General features: G+C 40.8%; 2 protein-coding genes across 3 annotated transcripts; both read right to left on the minus strand.

Annotated features, from left to right (window-relative positions):
• Positions 1-200: 200 nt before the first annotated feature.
• gp1bb (glycoprotein Ib platelet subunit beta) lies at positions 201-3,103 on the minus strand. The gene is made up of 2 exons (XM_047592754.1): positions 3,011-3,103; positions 201-1,559 (listed from the first exon to the last, which is right to left on the minus strand). The coding sequence occupies exon 2, from the start codon at positions 1,545-1,547 to the stop codon at positions 924-926; it is 624 nt and encodes a 207-aa protein (XP_047448710.1). The 5' UTR covers positions 1,548-1,559; positions 3,011-3,103; the 3' UTR covers positions 201-923.
• A 1,019-nt stretch (positions 3,104-4,122) lies between these two features.
• On the minus strand, positions 4,123-22,311 carry septin5a (septin 5a). Of its 2 annotated transcripts, XM_047592752.1 has the most exons (12): positions 22,159-22,311; positions 21,979-21,992; positions 10,685-10,775; positions 10,388-10,474; positions 9,689-9,812; positions 9,417-9,551; positions 9,167-9,284; positions 8,979-9,080; positions 7,257-7,353; positions 7,040-7,175; positions 6,777-6,879; positions 4,123-5,191 (listed from the first exon to the last, which is right to left on the minus strand). In XM_047592752.1, exons 1-12 carry the CDS (start codon positions 22,202-22,204, stop codon positions 5,129-5,131), a joined length of 1,116 nt encoding a protein of 371 aa, XP_047448708.1. In that variant the 5' UTR covers positions 22,205-22,311; the 3' UTR covers positions 4,123-5,128. The 2 variants fall into 2 exon arrangements, with proteins under 2 accessions (XP_047448708.1, XP_047448707.1); XM_047592751.1 differs by lacking the exons at positions 21,979-21,992; positions 22,159-22,311 and adding an exon at positions 12,416-12,863.
• Between the last annotated feature and the right edge of the window lie 887 nt (positions 22,312-23,198).

Here is a 23,198-nt window from a genome sequence, read left to right on the forward strand (position 1 = left end):
TTGAAGAAGAAAATAAAGTAGGCTATTAGGTCTTTTTTTAAATTCCTTAATGCGATTTATTTATTTATTTATTTTGGTCAAATATGTATCATAAATAATAATAATATATATATATTTTTAGAACAGAGTATATATTGTAAATACACATATAAGTTATCAGGAATCAACAAAAAATACTAGGAAAGAACCAGATCAATGTTCAATGAATTATCTTTTTTATTTTAGTTTGTAATTCAACAGCATTTAAAAAGAAGTCGACACAATTCAATAAGAAACACAATAACCAATACCACACAATGTGAGCAATGTTTTGTTTTGGGGTTCAGGAAAGTAAAAAAAAAAAAAAAAAAAGGATGTGACAATAACACCAATCAGAGTATTTTTTCCCCTCACAATTAGCACAGTATATACATTTTTTTTTAAAAAAAAATGGTACATTACTGCATTTGAAACACACATTACTATATAATTCAGTTAGAAAATAATACAAATTGCAACATATTAAACATGTCACCGTTTTTATTTTTAAAACAATAAATAAATTTTACAAACATTAATTTTTATTTAAAGCAGATAGTTTTCTTTTTTCTTTTTTTAACCAAACTCTTAATATCATTAATATCATGTTATATATTGGTATACACTGGCCAGTGGTGGTATATAATCACAAATCAAAGGTAAAAAAAAAACAAAAACAACACAGATACATTTTTTCAGAAGTGCATTGAGACCTTAATACCAGCCTCTGTTAGTACCTCAAATAGAACTGGTTTGTGATGTGATGATGTACATGATTCAAATTATTTATATTCATGTTATATTAACTCATTTATATAGGTTATTCCTACAATTTGTCACCGGACCTCAAAGGATTCAGTGGCAGACTGTTTTTATCCAGTGTGCAGATCATAAACAGCTCCACTTCAGATGCTGCTGTCTTTTAACGGCGCATACTCGTTGGCCCCGTTCCCCTCCCCGGCTGTGAAGCTCTCATCTATGGTTCTTCTCGCCACCTTGGACAACCTCTCGAACCTCCTCAGGAAAATGACGAGAGCCACGAGCAGAGCCACCTGCACCGCAACAAACACAAACAGAGACACCTGCGACGCCAAAGCCAGGTTGCAGAACCAGTAGTGGCAGGACTCCAGGACCTCCTCCTCGGTTAAATACACCACCAGCCGCCCCCTCAGGTCGGGAGGGGAGCTGCAGTTGACGCCCAGGTGTGACACGAGGCTTTCGGGGTGATGCAGCAGCCAGGAACGCAGGTAGAGGACGCCACAGTCACACGCCCAGGGGTTACCATGAAAAGAGACTGAGCGGAGAGAGGTCAGATCATCCAGGAGCCCGTTGGGGAGGGTGGTCAGCAAATTATTGTTTAGATAGAGCTCGGTGGTCCCAGCAGGGAAACTGGTGGGTAGTGAGGACGTGGTGAGAGACTTCTTGCTGCAATCCACTTTAGTGCCCCGACAGGTGCAAAGGTCGGGGCAGGCCGATGACCTTTGACCTCCAAACAAGAGGAGCAGACTCAGGAGCAGAAGCCCCTTCATGGTTACCAATCCCTGCAGAAAAAAAGATGAGGCATCTGAGATTAAATAAAATGTATTCAACTGTAAACTACGTTGGCCTTGAAGCTCAAAACACAATGACATTTCAGAAAACACAATGATATTTCAGAAAACACAACGATATTTCAGAAAACACAATGACATTTCACAAAAAACACAACAATATTTCACAAAAATACAACGATATTTCAGAAAACACAACAACATTTCACAAAAAAACAACAATATTTCACAAAAATACAACGATATTTCAGATTACAGAAAGGTTAGTGACAAGACTTCTTGTTTCTGATTGGACAGAACCTGTTGCTAAAATATAAGCTGATGCGATCACTTGCTTCGCTGTCAGTCAAGAAATGACAAATATAAACTATGCAGCTGACGGCTCATACTTCTTTCGACAATGTGGACAGTAGCTACATGTTTTCTGCTTTCACACGCATCACAGTGTCTACACGTCCGCGTAGCTGACCATTCACAAAGCCTCATTTCTTGACTGGCAGCGAAACAACCAATCACATTAGCTTATATTGTAGCACAGGTTCTGTCCATTCAGAAACAAGAAGCGTTACCCTTTCTGTAATCTAAAATATCGTTGTGTTTTAAAAAATGTTGTTGTGTTTTCTGAAATTCTGAAATGTTGTGTTTTGTGAAATGCTGTTGTGTTTTCTGGAAAATTGTTGTGTTTTCTGAAATGTCGTTGTGTTTTCTGAAATGTGTTTTGACCTTCAGGGCCACCATAGTAAACGTTACATACCATTGAATTAGGGACTAAAAATCATCCAGCTGTCACTTTATAAACATATTCTACAGAACTAAACAATAACAGCCAAAAGACCGTATATACAATACTCAGAGACAGAAATATTTCTATTCCTCATGGACACTGACACTGATCACTCATTAAATGGAGGTTTGTATGGGTGCAGGTTAAAAGAACATTTCAAGTAATGATCACACAACATTTCTGTTTTTAGTTTTAAATCATAGAGTTGTTGATTATGCTCTGTGTCAGATTGTGGGGGTGGTACGTTGTGTTTATCGCTGACGAGCAGTAAAGTGTTTCAATTTTTCTGGCCACTGTACAATAATGTATAATTAATAGAAATTTGTTTAACGTTTATCACTAACTAAAAGTAGTTAGTAATAAAGAAATCATATGTTCATGCATAAAATTAATAGATTTAAATTTATTTGCTTTTAAATTCAGCAGCAAACAACAGTCTTTCGTATTGGCAGCGTGTTTGGTTTCATGAGGTCCGGACTGTGCAGCCAAGTCCTCGTATGAAATATCTTGATATGCCCACAGAGCAATTAAATATTGATTTTAGTTTGATGCCCTTTAAATAAAATAAAACACTTCAAATTTATTCCATAATGTTAAGTAATCATGCCAAAGTTTACTTTACAAAACTACTTAATAAAGTCTGAGGAGAGTCATTTACCTTCAGCGCTGCGAGTCTTCAGATGACTGCGTGTCTTACGGTTGCTCTCAGAGGAAGAGTGCGTGTCACAGCTGGAGCTCACTGATAAAGACCACTGTCAAATCATGGGTGCACTTGAGTGATACACCAGTATATCAACAACACTTTATTTTAAGAGTGTTTAATTATGTTTAAATTTCTAGAAGTAGTTTATATTGGTGTTAAACTCACATTACAGTAGCCAAACGTATGAACAGGTGGAATTTACTTTCTGTATAAATGCCAAATAAAATGAGAGGTTAAGGTTTCAGATAAATTATATAATAAGTACCACATTACAATAAGTCATTAAATTACAGAGGTCTATTTTAACTGTTGAGGTACATGTCAGGCACCAGAAAATGATCATTGTGCATATCACAAACCATATGGGTTACTGCTGTGTAAACTGAACCTAAATACAAGTCTGAGGTATATGTACGTCCATTTTCTGCTGCTAATACAGTTCAGTAGGGCAAATATTGTCCTAAAGAATGATGATTCCTCACTTGTTCCCTCAGTGCTCAGCCATATTCCATTTTATCTTAGAGTCTGGGTTATTTGGCGATTAGGCATGTTTTTAATGTAAAGCACTTTGTGTTGTGTTTTATGTATGAGAAGTGCTATATAGCTAAAGTTTGACTGATTTTATTTCACTCTATTCAATAAATTTAGCTACTAGTTCCTTTGCTAATTCATTAATAACACAAAACATAATTAAAGGAATTAATACGTATTTCATGTTAAGATTTTATAGTGATAGTAGTGCTTTTTAGTGATATATATATAAAAATAATAATAAGTGTGTTCTTGCACTTAAATTTACTGGACGTACAGATATTTATCTAATCCATACGGATGCTATGTCTATGTCTTGTGTTCCTGCGTTCACTGGCAGGAAGAGGACACTGTGTGCAGAGCTGAGAGGAAGAATGGCTGCGAGAGATAAATATGAATCAATAGATAATTTCTCAGAAGCCGCCCCTTGTTCCGAAACCTGCCATTCAGAGTCTGGCGCGCAGATGTTGCAGAGGATGTTGTCCCGTTGCCCCAGACTATGTAATCTTCATAGAAATAATGCTGAGAGGCCAGAATGACGAGAAACATGAGTTTATTTGCCACACCTTTGTAAATGGGTCACAGGCTGAGCTCACAGCCTTCAGGCAAAATATGTACAGGTCATCAGCATCTGCACACACATACACACACACACACACTCAGATGATCTTAACTCACATGTAGGTTACACAACTTTGAAGGCATATCTCACTTCCAAGGAGAGAAATTTAAAAGAGGAGCACGGAGCCAGTGTTAGCTCCTCGTTACTGATCTACCATTCTTGCAATGGCAACGAAGCACACCGTAGGGGCATTTAATACAAGCACAGGGCATCAGCTATAAAGCAGTAAAAAAATAGGCCCACAGCGTTAGCGATATGAGTGAGCATGCTTACACATGCACCCCGGACTGCACGAACCCTCTCATTAAGTCAGAGGCTCTCCATTCACAGTTAGTCACTGGCAATAAGTGCATTTTCAGCTCAGCCGGCGTATTAGAAAAAAAATGCTGGGAGAGGATATTTTGACTGACTGTGTGAGAGGAACGCTAAATGACGGAAAGAGAAGTCACTGTGGCACCTTTTTAAGGACAAACGGGAGATTTATGGACGGATACCTGGTGATACGGAAGGGAAACTCCATGAAATGCACACACTCACACACCCAAACGCACGCATTAATAAAAACACAATATCCATGTTCAAATCTAAACATCCACCAAAAACTTTACAAAACATCTCGCAGCACAAACCCTGACATTATATCCAAAAAGTTTAGCATCGCATTTATAAATTAGATACACTGAGCAAGTTATTTAAATTACGCATTTATATTATATATGTTAAGACCACAGCGAGGGGCTCAAAGTGGGCAAGATTCAGAGAAAAAACAAACCTTCCAGGCCGACAAACTATACAAAGCACCAAACTGAAGATAAATGTACAGCCAGAGTCGATATCATGTTCAGAGTCTGAAGGTCTCACTGTCATTCGAGGGGGGAAACAGCAGGTGGTGCTGCAGCGCAGCTCTGCTCTGAGGGGCATCACTGGTCCTTCTCGTGCATCTGCTGCTGCATCTTGTTCAGCATCTCCTGCATCCTCTTCAGCTGCAGACAGAGAGCACAGTCATACAGATATTGTATGTAGGCCACAGATTAAAGCATTTAGATGCTAAGTGATGCTAAAATGAGTCTCTGAATTAAATACCAGCGCAAGTTTCACCTCAGGATTGGTTCAGACCTGTTCTGCCTGTGATCAACATCCTGAGTTCCTTCAGGATTTTATTGATGAGACACATTTATCTGCTGCATCAAACTACATCGTGGTATTATAACAAGGACACAGGTAATAGAATCAGAATCATAATTACTTTATTGATCCCAGGGGGAAATTACTTTTCGTTACAGCTGCAGCTCCTTCCCAACGTGTACCAGTGTTAATAACAAGAGCAATGTAGGCAATAAGAATAAGATGCTTTCAGCACAGGAGACAACAAAGAACAATAAAATCTACAGTTTAGTTTGGTAGTATGTTTTGCCGTTTCCTGCTGAATCATTTTGTATCACATTGCATTGTGACATATTCTCACGCACTGTAATGTGGTTTCTTGTTGTGTAATTGTACTGAATCATGGATTATGCTGGAATGTGATATTTCATCATATCATGTCCTGTCATGTCGTGTATTGTGTCATGTCTTCTTGTTTGTTCTTGCGTCATGTTGGATTGTCTCACATCGTATCGCATATTGAACTGTATATTTTGTGGCTCAATTTTATATTGAATCACTTCATGTCATGTTGAGCCTGTGTGTGTTCTGCACGATGTCAGACCAAGGCAGAAGTCAGGACTTGAACCACCAGACATGTGAACAGTTTTTTTCCCCAGGCCATCTCTCTCCTGAACAGACTCCTACTCCCCACCATTCCCAAAGACACTTAAAACAGTAGAATGTACCCCCCATTTATATAAGTTTTTTATTTGTCTAAATTGCACATATTGTCTTTTTTTCATGCTGACTTTACTTTTATTTAATGTTATGTGGCACTGTTACATCAGGTTAAATTAAAGTGTACATTGTACATTTGTCCAATAAAGAGATTCTGATTCTGATTCTGGTATCGTATCGTGTCATATCGTAATATCGTATCGTATCGTATCGTATCGTATCGTATTGTATCGTATCGTATCGTATCGTATCGTATCGTATCGTATCGTATCGTATCGTATCACATATCGAACCGTCATATACCATATCATATCGCGTACCTAGCATGCAAGAGGAAGGCTGTTAACTCGGAGGCTGATGATGGGCACCATTATTTCTTTCTTTTGTATGTACAAATCGTTACATCGTATCATATCATACCGTATCATATCGTATCCCATCGTATTTCATCGTATCGTATCGTATCGTATCGTGCTGTGACATATTGAAGTGTGATGTATCTTATTGTAATTTCACGTACCAAATCACGCCATACTACACAACAATATATGAATACTGTATTGGATGTTATCATAGTGTAGTGTGATGTGTGGTAGCATATTACAACATAGCGTATTGTAACACACTGTATCATTCTGTAGTCGTCAGTCATCAAAGCCTATAACCAAATCTCTGTTTACCTAAGACCCACATTCCACATTATCACACTGACTGTCAGGGGAAACAGTTAAAGTTGCTTCATACCTCCTCATCTTTCATTTTGATTAGTTTCTCAGTGTCCACATCTGGAGTAGACAGCGGCAGGATGGGGATGGGACTCTCCATACGGTTGTCCTGAGCCAGTTTACTGAGAGAAGAAGAAGAACAAGAAGCACACAAAGAAAAAGGAAAGGAGGATAAAAGGTGAAACAGGCAAAATCTGCACGCACATCAGCAGATATTGAGCATGTTTACAAAACATTCCCAAACTTTCATTTCTCAGCAAAATCTTTGACACACACACACACCTGGTCATCTCCTGTATGCACTGCGCTCTGTAGTTTTCATAGTGGACGTCGCAGGTTACATCTTTGAGGTCGTGCATGTGTGAACGAATCAGCATGTTCCTCAGTTTCACAAAGTCGCAGTGTGACTGGTTTTCCACTGAGCAAAGAAAGTATTTGACACTAATTAAAAGTCCAAGTTATGACATGTACGCTGCGGGTAGATAATACGTGAACATACCTTCGACAATCCCCCAGGGGTACAGTCTTCCTCTCACTCTTTGTCCTCGAGCCTCCACCACTGTGTTGCTGCCAATCACAGCGAACGGGGTACACTCCTGCACACAGAGACGCCAGGACAGGTTGTTACTTTAACTCTTATCTGCCCTGAGCTGACTGAGCATGCTGGTACACATTCATAAGAGCAGCGTGGCAGCAATTGTTGGGACAGGTAAGAGGCTGTTTGCTGTTTATTTTCCCTGCGCTGACTTTCACAGCTGATAAGGGAAGTCATGCCAGAAGTCCATATTTATTGACTCCGAGACGCTGCAAGAGTTCAATTTAAGAGTGTAACAGATGTTCAGGCAGCAGTTCTCCAAAAGTACTAACAGGAACATTTTTTCCTTTCCATTTTGTTCCAGCCATGTAGATAAATCTACTTATCTGATATACTGGGATCCTAATACATCTGTCCATGTATGATCTCACCTCAAAACAGTGAAGGTAAACATCTGTTTCACTGTGTCTGTCAGTTCAACGTCTCCCAGCAGAACTTCAGTGCTCACCCCATGACATGTTTTCTTTGCAACTTTCCAAAACAGATCCAACGATCACATCAACCCCTGCAACTACCTCTGTCATTTTCCATTACACATCAGCCGTCCCTGCAGTGTGCAAATGCAGCGACGCTTCATTTGAACAATTCATCACAACAAGACAGCGGAGGCTTAAAGTTCTTGGAGAAAAATCTTGACTTTTCGAGTCAAGACTGTGGATAATCCAGAGGAAGTGGGACGTGAATTCTGGTGAGACGTGTCGCTGCGGAGTTTCAAGTTCTTTGAGGACAAGAAACAAAACTCTTGCACATCTAGGAGTCGAGTGAATTCAAGTGGAGGTTTAATATTAAAAGGCAGTTACTTCAGACTATCACCACCTTTGTCTTTGGCAAAACCGAACCACTGGTATTACTTTCAACTTAAACTGCACTGTTATGGACTTTGCTTTATTGTTTGAGGAAATGGAAATATGTCAATAGTCGGTGCAATGACAACTCAGCAACTCAGAGCTCTAAAGAAGACGCTGCGTTTCCATTACCTCTAGAAATGTGCAAAACCTGAATATAGCAAATAAAAAAAAATGGTAATACAAACACCTACATTTTGAAAAAATTCCCAAATATCACTAGAATATTTTTACACTCTCATGAGTTGGATTTTGAGACCTATCGATATAAAAGTTTGTCTCAAAAGTGCAACGGAAACACCTTTTTCATGTGACCAGTTCCTTTGACGTTCATCTTCCTTAAAGTGTGATGAAAATTTAAGAGAATTATGGGATATCATGAGACAAGACTTTATGAGAGTCACACCTTTCGATTACGTGTTTTATCGGAATTTCAGAAGTATCGCTTTTATTTTGCGAAAAAACTGTAATGGAAATGCAGCTACTGAAACTGGGTCGAAAGCTTTCGGTTGAAGGTTATCAGTGGATCCTGGGTGAAGACTTTAAAATTACAACTAACTACTTTTTTATCTTTTAAAGTATTATGTAAAAAAATCATTCATTATTTGGAAGCATGGTTTAGGATTAATGTGGGCGTTCGCTAAATTACAAAAGTGTTTAATCCAGTGAGCAATGAGAAGAATATTGGTTGACATTTGGTCACCGTGTACTTGTATTACGTCCGTCAGCAGTGAGTCAGTCACTCACTCATCCTGACAGAAACCTGACTGGCCAGACTCACCTTCAGCTCTTTGTCGAGTTGTTTAAACTCTTCGTCCTCATCTGAGTCGCATTCGGGAAACTGGTACACTTTGATCCCAAACTTGTCTATTTCCTCTCGTATCTAGAAAAAGACGAATCAGAATTCAGTCATCGGGCCTTTAAAACAAACGTCCCACACTCCCCCCACTCCTTGGAGCTCGGACTCACTCTGTCTTTAAGCTTTTTGATCTCGTTGGGCGTCAGGCAGTCAGCTTTGGCGATGAGAGGAATTATGTTCACCTTCTCATGCAGAGCCTTCATGAACTCAACGTCCACAGGACGAAGCCTGCGAAAAGAAATGCAGAGAAAACCAGAGTGATCAGGAGATCACACCTTCATAACATCCTTCATATCTTTTTTCCATGGTTTCAAACTGTGTCCCTTTGTGCGTCTAAAATATGTACTTGTGTGTCATTACCCATGTCCGAAGGGAGGGATGAAGTAGAGGCAGCAGTGAACTCTGTTGTCCTGGATGTTCTTTCTGTTCAACCCGCTCTCATCCCTGAAGTATTGTTCAAACTGCTGATCTATGTAGTCTGTGATCGGCTTCCAGCTAGGACACACAAACACAAACACAAACACACACACACACACACACACACTTCATTAGCAGCTCATTACAGTCAGCGTGAATTCAAGCGAGCAGGCGGAACAAGGCGCTCGTTAGACGCAGCGACCTTTGCGTCTCACCACTCGTTGTTGTTGACGGCGTCTCCGAACCCCGGCGTGTCCACGATGGTCAGCTTGAGCTTCACACCTTTCTCCTCGATGTCTACAGTGTGTTTGATGATCTCCACGGTTTGGTTAATACGCTCTGCAAAGCATCAGCATATAATGATAATAATTTAATAACAACGTAGATAATTAATGATAATTAACAACCATTATTGCATGGCTGATTCCAACATTTTCATTTTATATACTGAATTTCATTTAGTTTTTAAAAAAAGCTTAATTAATTAGAAATAATAAAAAAAATAAATAGCAATGACTGTGTTGACATATTAAACAACACATGTAGCAACGTGACAAAACTATGTATTATACTGTTGTTTAATAAAAGAAACCTGCAAACATGTTAAAGAATGAGACGTTTTATTGTCAACAACGAAAACAACAACAATGAAACACAGTTTGGCAGCTCTTTGGTTTGAAAGCAATAAAAATAGGAACTATAGCAGCAATATGTAACAATAAAAGCACACAGCTGCTCACAAATGAATGTAACTGGCAACTGGTAACTGTGTAATGATGTAATTGGTGCAGTGAATGATAGCAATGTTTTAAAACCCGTAAACATTAAACACGTTGTGGAGCTGTGGAATAAAATGGCGGTGAGTGCGCATCGATTCTGACTGAGAGATGATAATAAATAGCACGAAGACTCACCCTCAGCATTCAGTAACTTCCTGTCTTTGTAGAGGTCTGTGAGGAACAGGCTGTTGACCAGAGTTGATTTTCCCATACCAGACTCTCCTGCAGCACAGACACATCGATGTATTTATAATATCCAATAATGTGGATGGGTTGTTATCATTTTATTTTTTTGCCTGATATTTTGTTGACCCATTTATATCAGTGAGAAACAGGATTTATTACGGGGGCTATTAGTTTTAGTCAGATATGTCGGGTTAAAAGGTGAAAGAAAGTCTGGGTTAGTTGATGCATCTCCAGCCAGAAACTGACCTGCAACCATCAGCGTAAAGTCAAAGCCTTTCTTCACAGACTTCCTGTGGACCTGGTTGGGCAGAGTGGCAAAGCCCACGTACTGTTTCTCCTGGAAGAGAGAAAAGGACAAAATGAGAAGATGCTTTAGCATTAAAGTGTCAGTAACATAGCTAATTACTGTATTAAAAAAAATTCAGACAATTACTTCAACACTGAATCAAACAGTCGATTGAAGATGTTACTTTAGTCTTTGGGACGTTATTTTTCCAGTATTTTGACATGTTTCGCCCAAAGTGTTCCTCATTTTAAAGCAGTGTTAGTGTAGTGTGGTAACTGTTTCACTGTTTGGTCGACTAAAAGCGAGAAAAGAATGATCATGTCAAGTTTTGAAATCGCGTCTTTTATTTGACAAAAGTCCAAAAATATAATATAATGGGTCAGGAGGAACTAAGTACATCCGCTGCATGGTACCTCTCTGGAAACATGACTGACTTGTTCAGTGTATTTTGCACTGACTTACACTTCAACAGAGGTAATTTTTGCTTTTTATTGTGCCACATTTATTTATTTACCACAGATTCAGATTAATAATAAAATATAAAGAGATGTGACATTAACACTGAAACAAGAATAAGTACTTTATAGATATTTTTTTATCATATTTTGAAGTTTATGTTTACATCACTTTTATTTAGGTAAAACTTTTGGGAGCAGAGATCATTTAGTAAAAAAAATTTAAATAATTGACCAAAAAGTAAAATTTTTATTGCCGACTTTCTGTAACTTAACAAATCAAACGAGTAACCCAATTGTTTCGATTCTTGGACAAAATGCGAAAGAACAAAAGATCATAAACAGGAGCAGACATTAAATAACTGTGTGTGAGGATTTTTAATGAAAAACAATACAAAAAGGATCTGGCAGGCGTCAGCTGCAATAAAACGACCACAACAGACAGAAAATCGACAACATGGACGGAAAAACACGTGCACAACATTCCCCTTCGGAGCAGCTGAGAATAACCAGCGCCTCAGACTTTCCATTAAATATCTCAGAGAAGCACAAAGAGAACCACAGGATACCAGTCGCTCACTGTTTCAGTGGCTTTGGGTCCTGCTGCATCTGGCAGAACGTCATCTTTAACCCGCAGTACTACACGCGGACATGTGTAGATATAAATACACACCCGGGGCCCGCAGAGAGCATTCACACACAGACACACAAACAGAGGCTACATTCAACCCGACCTGAAAGGCTCTTTTTCCACTCTGCAAACACACGAGCCAAACACAGTCAGCGTTCTTAAACGCTGTCATAACTTGTCAGTGGCATTTCCGACAGCCCCTCGGGTGAGGATCCCATTTACAATAACACACTTAAAACAATGAGAAAATAACACGGGCAGCACAATCGGTGCACTGCAGACACACTTGCCAAAGACCCTGAGGTGCAGGAGTCAAAAAAAAAAAACTCCTGACAAAGCAGCAGATAAATCAGTGTGTAATCTCTGCAGTAAATCTGACACCACGAGTGGAAACTGAACTCTAGGGGAAAGGCAGCGATAACGGCAAAAAGATGCTGGCAGGCGGTCAACAGGTGTGAGTGACTTCCGTTAATGCATTTTGAAATATTCGTGAAATCTTTGTCGTTACTTTTAAATGCACACATGCATAGGTTTCTGATGCCGCTCCACTCCCTTTGCTTGCCATAGTGCTGCACGCACGTCCTCCCACAAATCCAACTCTTTACCTTCTGCCGGGCCGTTCTCACTCGAGGACACAGCAGACGTTCCACCAGTTTTTCCTGCAGCATGATGGCATCCATCCTAAACCACCCGGGAAACTGACGGATCGAAAATAGCCGCGGGTCTCAGAAAGTTAAAAAAGCAGCCCAGCAGGGAACGGGGTTGGAAAAGGCAAAATGTGAAGGCTCTTGACCTCGATGAGCGTGTTCACTGCTTCCCTGTTTGCGCTCTTTAAATACGTCCCTCCTACTCTGCTTTCTCTTAAGTTCCTTTGTTTTGTTTTCCTCAGCACCCTTTCTTTCTTTCTTTTTTCTTTCCTTCTTTCTTTCTCTTCCCTCTGCCCCACGGCGTCCCGGCTCTCCCTGTTCAGACAGGTACGGAGGAATTCTCACTGAGAAGAAGGAGGGAAATGGAGAGAGGGAGCAAGAGAGAGGTGGCAATTTGAGGGAGGAAATAAGGGAGGGATGCAAGAAGGTCTAAAAGAAACTCATTCATTCAGCCTGTGCTCCCTCCCCCCCAGCTCCGACGGTTGAAAAATAAATCCGCGCACTGGGAGAAATGACCACCGGCGCGCACGCACACAAGCACAGAAAGAGAGGGAACGGACGGAAAAAAAGTGCAGATGCTGCTGCCCTTCGTTAACCTGTAAAACGTAACCGGACCTGTTTGAACTTGACAGTGACAAAAGCTGCAGCGCAAACAAAAGATAAGGACACAAACACTACAAGCAGAGGCCCGTGGAGCGAGACGATGACATAAACAAGTAAATTAACTCGTCAGTCAATGTGCTCAGTGAATGCTCTGGGTGTGTGTGTGTGGTGAACTGTGCCGAACCCATAAAATAATTGATAAAGACTCGTCGCCTACAAGTAGAAATGTCACAATCTAATTAAAGCAAAGCCCATCAAGTAAACAGTTAACAAACACTACTTAACCTGTAAAAAATACAAAAAAAATAAATAAAGAGGCACCTGTGACCGATTTTAGATTGTTAATACTCAACATTTTATTATTACTGGTCAGAGTGTAAGCTGTTTTACTAAATCCTTTCCAGGTCTGGAGGATAAATCTTAGAGGCTGTGGGATGATTAACAGGGGAACTATTCGCACTTTTCTCTTTTTGTGTGAATTATTTTACCTGTTTGGGCCAAAACCGTTTAAACAAAGTCAAACATTTCTCACAGACGACTGAAACGCGAGGACAAAAAGGTTGGGTTGAATCTTCCATATATATATATTTTTTTGATACGATGTCCTACATAGCACAGAAGTCTTACATCAGCATGATGCTTAAACACCACATATTTAGCTGCATCCTTCAAGAATCACAAGCGTAAACAGCAGAAATGATTTAGGTGAAAGTGAAAAAAACAGAAAAACCTTTAGAGGAACGTACCAAACTTAAACAAACAAGTAAATTTACTTTTTATAAAAGATTAAAAGATTATATTTATCTAACTGACACTGACTTATCCACATTCCTTCACTTTATCATAATCATTTTTTTTTTTTTTTTGCAAAGCTAAGCTAACTCCCTCCAGGATGTGGCCTTAAAGAAAAGTCACATTTCACCCAAAAGTCAAACTGCTAATACCACAGGTTGCGTATTAGTTTGCTGAAATAAATTCTCCATGCTGTTATGTTTAAGCACATGTTTCGCCCGCTGGGAGCACGGCCACGCTCGTCTAGACGGTAATGAAAAAGGACGTGAAGGAAATCAGCCACAATGTCATCTCAATTTATGCGTGTGTGTGTATGTAGGTGATCGAGGTACAAATCATGGCGGAGGTTGGACGTGATGGATTCCAGATGTGACAGCGGTGTGAGTGTGTGTGTGTGTGTGTGATTGTGTGGGTGTGAGCACACAATGGGTGTGTCTGGCTCATACATGATGTGGGCAGCAGGACTTAAATTCTCTTTGAAATAAAAGAAGCTGGACTATTTCTTTTTTTCTCTTTTCTTTCCCCCGGTTAGGTTTAGGCACGCCCCCCGTGGTGATGCCACGTACAGGACGTGAAGGTCTCACTCCACGCCACACGGGGGAGACAGAGGTCTCAGCTGGAACGCAAAAGTTCATGGTTTCAGCTGTTTTCTGACTCGGACACTCGGGGACAGAGAAACAATCCTGATGTTGTTCAAGATAAAACATTTTTTTTTTAAAAAGTGGCGTGGTAGATGAAGAGTTTAGGTCACGGTAAAGTGTGTGTGTGTGTGAGGGGGGACGGTGGAAGGAGCGTGAACACAAGAAAAGAGCAGATGTCTTGAAATGGTCTTACAATAGCCCCACGGCTATAACCCCCACCTCCCCCACTGCTTTCTCCGTGGCCAGCTGTCCCTTTCACCCACAAACCCACAAAACATAATCTCTCAGTCACACGTGTGTTGTCACTTCATTTTGACATGACATTAAATTAAATATTCCTCATTAATTTATTTAATTTAATGTTTTGTTTCGCAGGAAATAACTATTTTCACCTTATAAACAATTACGTACCAGATGAGCTTGATCATAAACTTTACAAATCATACAACTACAGTATATAAACACAAAATTGACTGAATTCAACTGATAACAACTGCAAAACTAGTTGAAGGGGCAGCCCCGTGTATTTCTTATCTATATGCTGTTGTCTAAAGGTACTGGGACGGTTGTAACAAACGTGATTAGTTTTAGGATATTCTGAGATGAATTCCTCATTTAATCCTAAAAACTGCCAGAAAAAAGCAAAAATCCAAATATGATGTCTTCAAAACAACATCTAAATGTTCACTGTCCGGAAGAAATGCTTCAAGCGAGGTCTGAATCTGAACAGATGCACAAACGAGAGAATATTTGACACATGTGCTGTAAAAGTGACTCAAATATCCTGTGCAACACTCCCTTTGAGTAAAGAAGTGTTTAAAGAGACGAGTCACACGCGCAGGATACAAACTTGTAAAGAATCTTGACTCTGTCCTTCAGAGGGCAGAGATCCAGCGATCAGCCACTCAATCAGCAGGCAGCGCTCAGCGTCTTCCTCTCAGTCTTACAAAGTTAAAGGAAGTGACTGTGAAAGGGACTCAGCAGTCAGCTCCACTGCCGGGGTGCGGTGACATAATGCAGCGTATCATCACTCGCTGCTACATTTAAGGACTTTTAGGACGGACGAAGACACACAATTTTTACACATGATTTAAAAAAAAAGTATCCCTTAAGGCTGGTCCACTGCTTAAATGTACAAGATAAGGTTTGTGCACGTCCAACATACAAATGAGGACTACAGCAGCTCTTAAAGATAAAAGATTTGCATGAAGGGTTAACGTGCAAAAGTCAAATTCTTTTCTCAGTGAGGCTGATAAAATATTTGCCACTAGAATTACACAAGTCCAAGTGGAAGTTTAGGAAATCAACCAGTAATGTGAGCTATGTGTTAATATCTAGTCTAAACCATTCACGGAAAAGATCTAATACTCCACTGACGGGATCTCAAAATATCAGCAAGCTACTCAATAAACTGTTAGTTTAGCTTCACACACCTGCGGCTGTTTTTGCTTATATTTAAAGCTTCATTCAAGACTAAAACAAATCACCTGTGTGACTAAAAAAGGGAGTTTTGGGTCCAATTTCATCGCAGTCTATTCAATATTTGTTGAAAAATCTCTCACACAACCTGAAAAACCACCAACCCACTGAAACAAGCGCAGGGAGAACAGGATTTATTGGCAGTTTAAAAAGTATGTGACCTGTATAGTGAGCTTCAGGAGAAACTAGAACAGGTTTCCAGCCCTGCTCAGACCACAGCAAGCTGAAAATGAGCCATGATGTGCAAGCAGCCAGGCTTTAAGTCGCATGTGTGTGTGCGCTTTGGGCTTCAGGCAGCCAGACGGCCGCGCGATGCGGTGAGTGAAGAGTGGTGACCTTTAATGATCACTTCTCTGCATGTGCAGCAGCCCCGCTGATGCTCTCACACCATTAACCCTGAATGCCTGCTCCAAATTGTTCCCCCCGCGCCGGACGGATGGTGGGCCAGTAAATGCAGCTAAGCGGGAGATGAGGGGAGAGGGGTGAGGCATGAAAAACAACATAAAGATGGACCCCCCCTTCCTTCCCCACCCCACGCCCCGATGCCTAATGTGTAGTCTCCGTGGAGATGCGAAGGCCTGCATGCACTTGGCCCTTTAACATGCTAATCTGACAGCATGTAATTGGTCACGCAGCAATAAAATTGCTTCACTGAGGGACACTTGGCTGTCGTCGCCCAGTTTTAGCATCTGCTTACTCAAAGACAAGTGGCACTTGTGGGAGAACGGCCATGACCTTATATGGTGAAGGAAAAGTATCAAGAAAGCCTGGAAATAATAAAAATAATAATCATAAAAAAAAATAATTCTGATGCGTCTACACTTCTGCTTTTGTCATCAGTCCCAGGAAAATCTGTACTACCACTTAAACACTCATCTCTTATTTCCCTACACCACTAAGCTCCACTCATGTCAAAATACTTGACTCTGTATGCGGCTGTAAAAAGTCACAAACTGGGCATAAGGGTATTAATCCGCAGCTAAAAATAGTCCCAGACAAATACACGATTTACTCATCTTAGAGTACGACTTGCTACAGTTCAAACTATATATTTTTAGCAAGAAACACACAGTCAACGCAGTGAACTGGTTAAAATGTCCCTGATTCTGAGGACATGAGGACGCGCTGACCTAAAATAAGTTTGACGGTTCATTTTTAATCTTGAACGGTTTTGTTTCCAGCGTGAAGATTGAGAAATGACCGCGTTCAAGCTTTAGGTGATAAAAAATCATACAAAGACAGAACATGTACAGTCCTATTACAACTAAACTAACACAACAGAATAAACGGACAATGAGTCAAGTCCTTGTGTTCTAATCAGTAGATAACCTAATTTACTGTATGATAATACATTTATTACACTGAGGATTGTTACAAAATAATCTTCCTTCATTTCAATGGGATTACCACCCGAAAATCCTGTTCCCGATTTCAAAAGAATTTATAATCCCAAATACAACCAGGTCGAACCAAATACTTAAAAAGATTTCTAGTGAAGGCCCTCGCTATCTGGGTCAGCCTCCAGCTACTTTCCAAAAGCTTTCTGACACTCAGAGCCGAGGCTGCGCTACGACTAAAATCCAGAGCATGAGAAAAAAGAAGAAGAAGAAGAAGAAGTAGAAAACTAGGCGAGCTGCTTTGGGTATAAAAGGAACTCCGCTGCGGATTGCGTGAATGCTTGAAGCATGACAAACTCGAAGGATGTGTGTGCGAGAACACACTGCAGGGCATGAAGCCGTCAAACACCTGAACAAGAACAAAGGTACCAACTGTCACTGGGCGAAAGACGCACACACACAGGTCCACCTAACAATGATCTTCAGTCGTATGTTTTGTTATTGGAGTGGAGATAAGTCTTCTACTGTGAAATTATAGCCACGTGTCCACCTGGTAATATGTTTATTTGCTTTATTTGCTCTTAGTTGTTATAAAATTATGAAAAAATTAAGTTTAACCAAACTAATATTACATTCTGTTAGGGAGCAAAAAGCTTCTGAAGACACCAACAATGTAATGAGCATAAAATGATGCAGAATATAAAGGTGTCAAGTGCAGCCATTTAAACACTTTTTCTTTTAAATGAATTCATTTGCAAAACATTTGAAAGAGTTTGGAGAAGACGACCCAGAAACTGTGAGTGTCTGAAAGCATGGAGAACAAAAAGCTGATTTTCCGATCCTTAAACTGCTTTAAACAGCTGTTTGACATTTGGAGGAATAGTTTGTTTTATTCGCTTTCTGTCAGGCAGGTGGTGGTTGAGAAGATCCCACAATATCAGGCTACAGCCAGAAGTCTGCATCAAGATTAAACTCAAATCCACACACGAGCACCTCTGAAAAATCACAAGTTAACATGTCGCGTGTATCATGTTTAATCTGAGAAAAGACCAGATAAAAGTCTGTCTCACACACTGATCAACACAGAGGCAGGACTTCTGCAATTTTGAAATAGAAAATATTACACATGTGACTAAAATAGCTGCAGTTTCAAGACCTGAAAAGTATGACTTAATTACTTATGTCTGTGAAGGTTCTCAGTCATCCAGGTCATGGTAATCCAAATAAGGTCAGCTGGACTTCCAGCTGACCTTATTCAACACTTTTTTGGACTTAATTTCTTGAAATACATTATAATAATGAGTAGATATGGATTAGATAAGGATGCACTGAAGGGGCTGCTCTCCCTGACACTATGAAGTGAAGGCAAATGGACAGATTTATTTATCATATTTAAGTGGTCATATATAAGTATTTTATTTAGGCGGGGCTTAAGGAGGCCTAAGGATGACTGTTGTCTTTACACTTCTAAGTTGAGGCTAGCTTTTTTGTTGTAACCTATAATCTAAACTCTCTATATAAACAATAATGAAGCAAATGAGCATTTTCCAAAAAAAATGTCAAGCTATATGATCTAAGAAGAAGCTCAGAAGCACCTCTATCTCCTTCTCTTTTCTGCTGACGAGCAGGAGCTGCAGGGGGGGGTTTCAAATCCCCTGTTTTACTACCACACCCAACACCCCTTGAGATGACCGCCTGTTTCTGCTCTGCAGCTGGTCCTCAGTGGGAGCCGGAGAGTCTCCCATCTGTGGCAGCCAGAGTTTGAAGACGGAGGGAGAGTGAGTGAGTGAATGAGTGGGGAGTAATGGAGGAAGAGCGAAGTTGTCCGAGGTGGAGAGGGGTTGCTGTGCAGTGCGTTAACGCAGATGCATCTGACTCAACGTCTGTTCACGCTTTCAGGGAGTAAAGGAGTGTTTCATGAAACCTGTGACCCGACGTTAAACATGGAGATGATACATAGATTTTACAGCCAAACAAATTAGCAACTTGTAAAACTTCTGCTGCCTTTTAAACTCAGATGTTTAGCGTGTTTTAGAGAAACACCTCTGATCCCTCTTCAAGACAGATAAACAGGAAAGATGGAAAAATAACTTTCTTAAAAATAATATAAAGCTGACTTCATAAGATACAAAACAGGCCCCTTTTAGATTTAATAAACCCAGAGATAAATGCGTCTTGTGTGCCTCCTTGTGCCACTATTACTCTGTAAAAAAAACTATTTTTATGTTAAATCAATTCCTCGTGAAGTGTATTTGTTGCTCAATTTTTCGATATTTCGAAAGCTAGAATGAATCTGGCATCAAATCCTGGTGTTGAACAGTTTTGTGGTGAGACTGTGTTTTCCAACACCTGTTTCAAACATCAATAACTAGAATTTAACATTAATCTGAGCATCATCGTGTCGAGAGGCTGCTTCTGATCAGTGTTTACTCGTTTAGATGAACGCTACAATGCACTCTAAAATCTGACGGTGATTTTCTTCTTCTTCTTCTTCTTCTTTTTTTTTTGGCTTCTAATCTGAGGTGAAAAAATGTTCCGGGAATATCCACCCACACTCTGAATAATAATTGTGGGTAGTTCAGGCGTCGTCGTCGTCCACTCCTTCGTATCGGAGAAAACAGATTCAAAAAAAAAAAAAAAGACTGTTTCCTGGCAACAAAATGTCACTGGTAGACACGGAAAGGAGAAAGAGAAGAGGGGTGGGGTGCGCTCTGAAAATATTGATTCAGGATCGATCATCATTTAAGGTGCTTTCAGCACGTATGATCTCAGCCATGATTATTGTGTTTTCCAGCTCTCCCTCTCCCTCCTCCTGTCTCCTCCTCCGCACCGCGCAACGTCAGAATAATAATATGAGACATTTTTCTCAAAGAGTCCAACAGGGTCAGATGCAGACGAGCACGTGGGAGTGGAGAGGCCACGGTGGTAGAAAGCATAGTAATCCAAAAACTGAGCACGAGTGAATCACCGCAGGAGTGGGTGAACATTCGTACACGGAGCATTCAGAGTCGGTTCAAGTGCTGTTTAATCTGACTTTTCATCATCATGTAAACAGGATCTGACTGTGAATTTCTAGGAGGAGACCAATGAGTCTGGAACCTGTGCAGCATCTATGTGATGTTACTGAGAGGAGCAGATGGGACAAGGGTGTAGCAAGTTAAAGTTATTCTGTTCATGCAGATGATGTGTTTTACTCAAATACGAAAGAGGAAAAGGAATCAAGTCCATTAAGACAAGTTTAAACACTTTTTCACATTGTATCTTCTACTACTTAGCGCATCGGCTCCACTATGTTGTAGTTCAATGTACTTTTTACATTATCTTTATTCATTTTCTGTGAGGAGCTACAGCACCTACATGTGGATTATAATTTGACTCAATAGTATTTGTTGACTGTAACACTGATTCAGTCATATAATATATTGATAGTTCTACATTGTGTTTGCAGAGTTAAGTTTTCTCTTTATTAATTTTGTACTTTTTTTTTATATTACTGTTATTATTCTGCTAAAATGAGCACAATCTTCATTAGCCCTGCATAAATTCCACCTACAGGAAGGTGGTAGTGTTTGACTGAACTGGAGGTTGTGGTTTCTTCAGTTGTGTTGTGTTATTTCAGTTTCTAATCAGCCTTTACCTAAGAGAGACAACTTTCACTGTAACACAACCCGGTTTTTATGCAGCACCAACTTCAGCTCGGAAATCATCACAAAAATACACCAAGGACTCCAGTTCTTCGAAATTAGGATCTATTGCAAGACATAAGGATGTTTATGCTGTATGTGTTCATATATATATTTATATACACGCACACATTGAAGTAGCCTCTTCCTGTTTTGTGCATTTGATATGCATTTTAGTTGAACACTGAATATCAAATCCTCTTTTTTTTTTTGCTGATGGTGGGCTACGTGTGCTATCTATAAGGCGAATAAATATTAATGCACAGCTCATGCAAATGCTCCTGCACTGTCATCAGACACGGGGAGGAGGAAGAGGAGGAGGAGGAGGAGGAGGAGGAGAAAGGCCTAGGGTCAGCACAGACCGACCTCCCCTGCAGGCTCATGTGGCAGCTGTGTCTCTCAGCTACACAATGGTGGTCAGGACGGGCTCACTAAAAGGCAGCAGGAGTAGCGGCTGTAATCATCGACCGTGCAGATGTAACATTACCAATGAGGTCAGTTCATCGGTGGAGTCACTGACCGATAAACGCAGCTAAATTCTGAAAGCGGCGCAGAGACGCGGAGGAGAGGATGGACAGGCAGGATGCTGCCTTTGTGGGTACCATGCTCGCCTCTTGTGGCGTCGACTCGCTCCACATACGCGTCTAAAAATGAAGCCTCCCCCACCTCCCTCCCCCCTCCCATCCCCTCCTCCTCCTCCTCCTCCGCCTGTCACGCTGGTGATGAGCTCGCAGCCAGTGAAGGCATGGCTGGCCTCAGAGCCTCAGAGCCTTTTTTTTTTTTTTTTTTTTTTTTTTTTTGGTAAATCTGACGGACGAAAGCGCACACAGGAGAAATAGAAAAAGATGCGAAACGGGAAATATTGCCCAAATGCTGGTGCAAGCGAGGCTGCTCGGTGCGAGGCCACGCTCTCGCGCAGTCTCCCCATTATAAAACGCGCACTCTCAAAATCGGCACCAAACGTTAAATAAACCCACGTCTCTTACCTCCGTGCTGTCCTCTTTTGGCCATTACAGGATGGATGAGGAGGAGGAGGAGGAGGAGGAGGAGGAGGCGCAGGTGCAGGGATGCAGATCGACGCCCAGGGATGTAAAAACAAGAAGCAAGTCATTGCACTGATCCAACAAACAGGCCGCTGTGAATGGAAGCCGGGAAGGAGCGCTCACCTGTTTTCACCGGGATCCGGCTTTTGTACCTGATGTTGGACGTCATGTTGGCCGCTCTCCTCCCTGGATCTCACCGAAGCGACGGCTCTCAGAAAGCGGCCACTGGCCTCGCCTCCAAACCCCGGACAGACAGGGGGAGGGCGGGCGGAGCTCACAGACGAAAGCCCCTCCTCCTCCTCCTCTTCCTCCTCCTCTTCCTCCTCCTCCTCCTCCTCCTCCTCTTCCTCCTCCTCCTCCTCCTCTTCCTCACACGCTCAGCAAACTCTCACTGCAGAGGCTTCACCGAGCAGGGAGGTGAAATGTGTCAAAACCAATCTCACTGAGAAGCTCTGCTTTTAACTTGACCTCCCAATGTCAGAAATAGATTTAAGTTTCTTTTCTTTTCTTTTTTAAGTACAGTTGCATCTCTTTACATTCTGTGTCGATACAAATAGACGAGTAAGATATTTTACGACCATTCACAAAATAATAACTGCGGACAACAGAGAAGCATATTCAGCCTATCTGGTAAATCTACAAAGGCAGGACACAAGTAAGTGAGCTCACCACTCACCTTTTTTTTAGTTTCAAGTTTCCCTCGCTGTGTTGCTTTTTCACTTCTTCACCTCAGTCGGACTTCTATTAAAGTTTTGTATCAGTGTCTTTACTTAGGTTCGTGACGTTACAATACCTCAACATTGCCCCGGTTTCAAAATAGACCATTACTTCAGCAAGTCTATCGTGCACAGTCACAAGTTTGCATATTAAGTCACATTAAGAGGGGACCTGAGGATGTACACCAATCAGCCACAACATTAAAACCACTGACAGGAGAAGTAAATGACATCTTGTGACAATTCTGCTGGGAAACTTTCAGATCTCACATTCATTAGACATGTACCAGACATGACTAAACCAGACAAAGCACCCCCACCCCGTAATGACACGCCCTGATGGCAGCAGGATGCAGACTGACACAGACACACAAATGGTTTCGAAACATCAATCTTAATGTTATGACTGGTAGGGGTGTTTTAAAGAAGCACCTTCAAACTGTGTGC

Source organism: Mugil cephalus, chromosome 8, assembly GCF_022458985.1.
Source record: "Mugil cephalus isolate CIBA_MC_2020 chromosome 8, CIBA_Mcephalus_1.1, whole genome shotgun sequence".
In the NCBI taxonomy this organism is placed as follows: domain Eukaryota; kingdom Metazoa; phylum Chordata; class Actinopteri; order Mugiliformes; family Mugilidae; genus Mugil; species Mugil cephalus.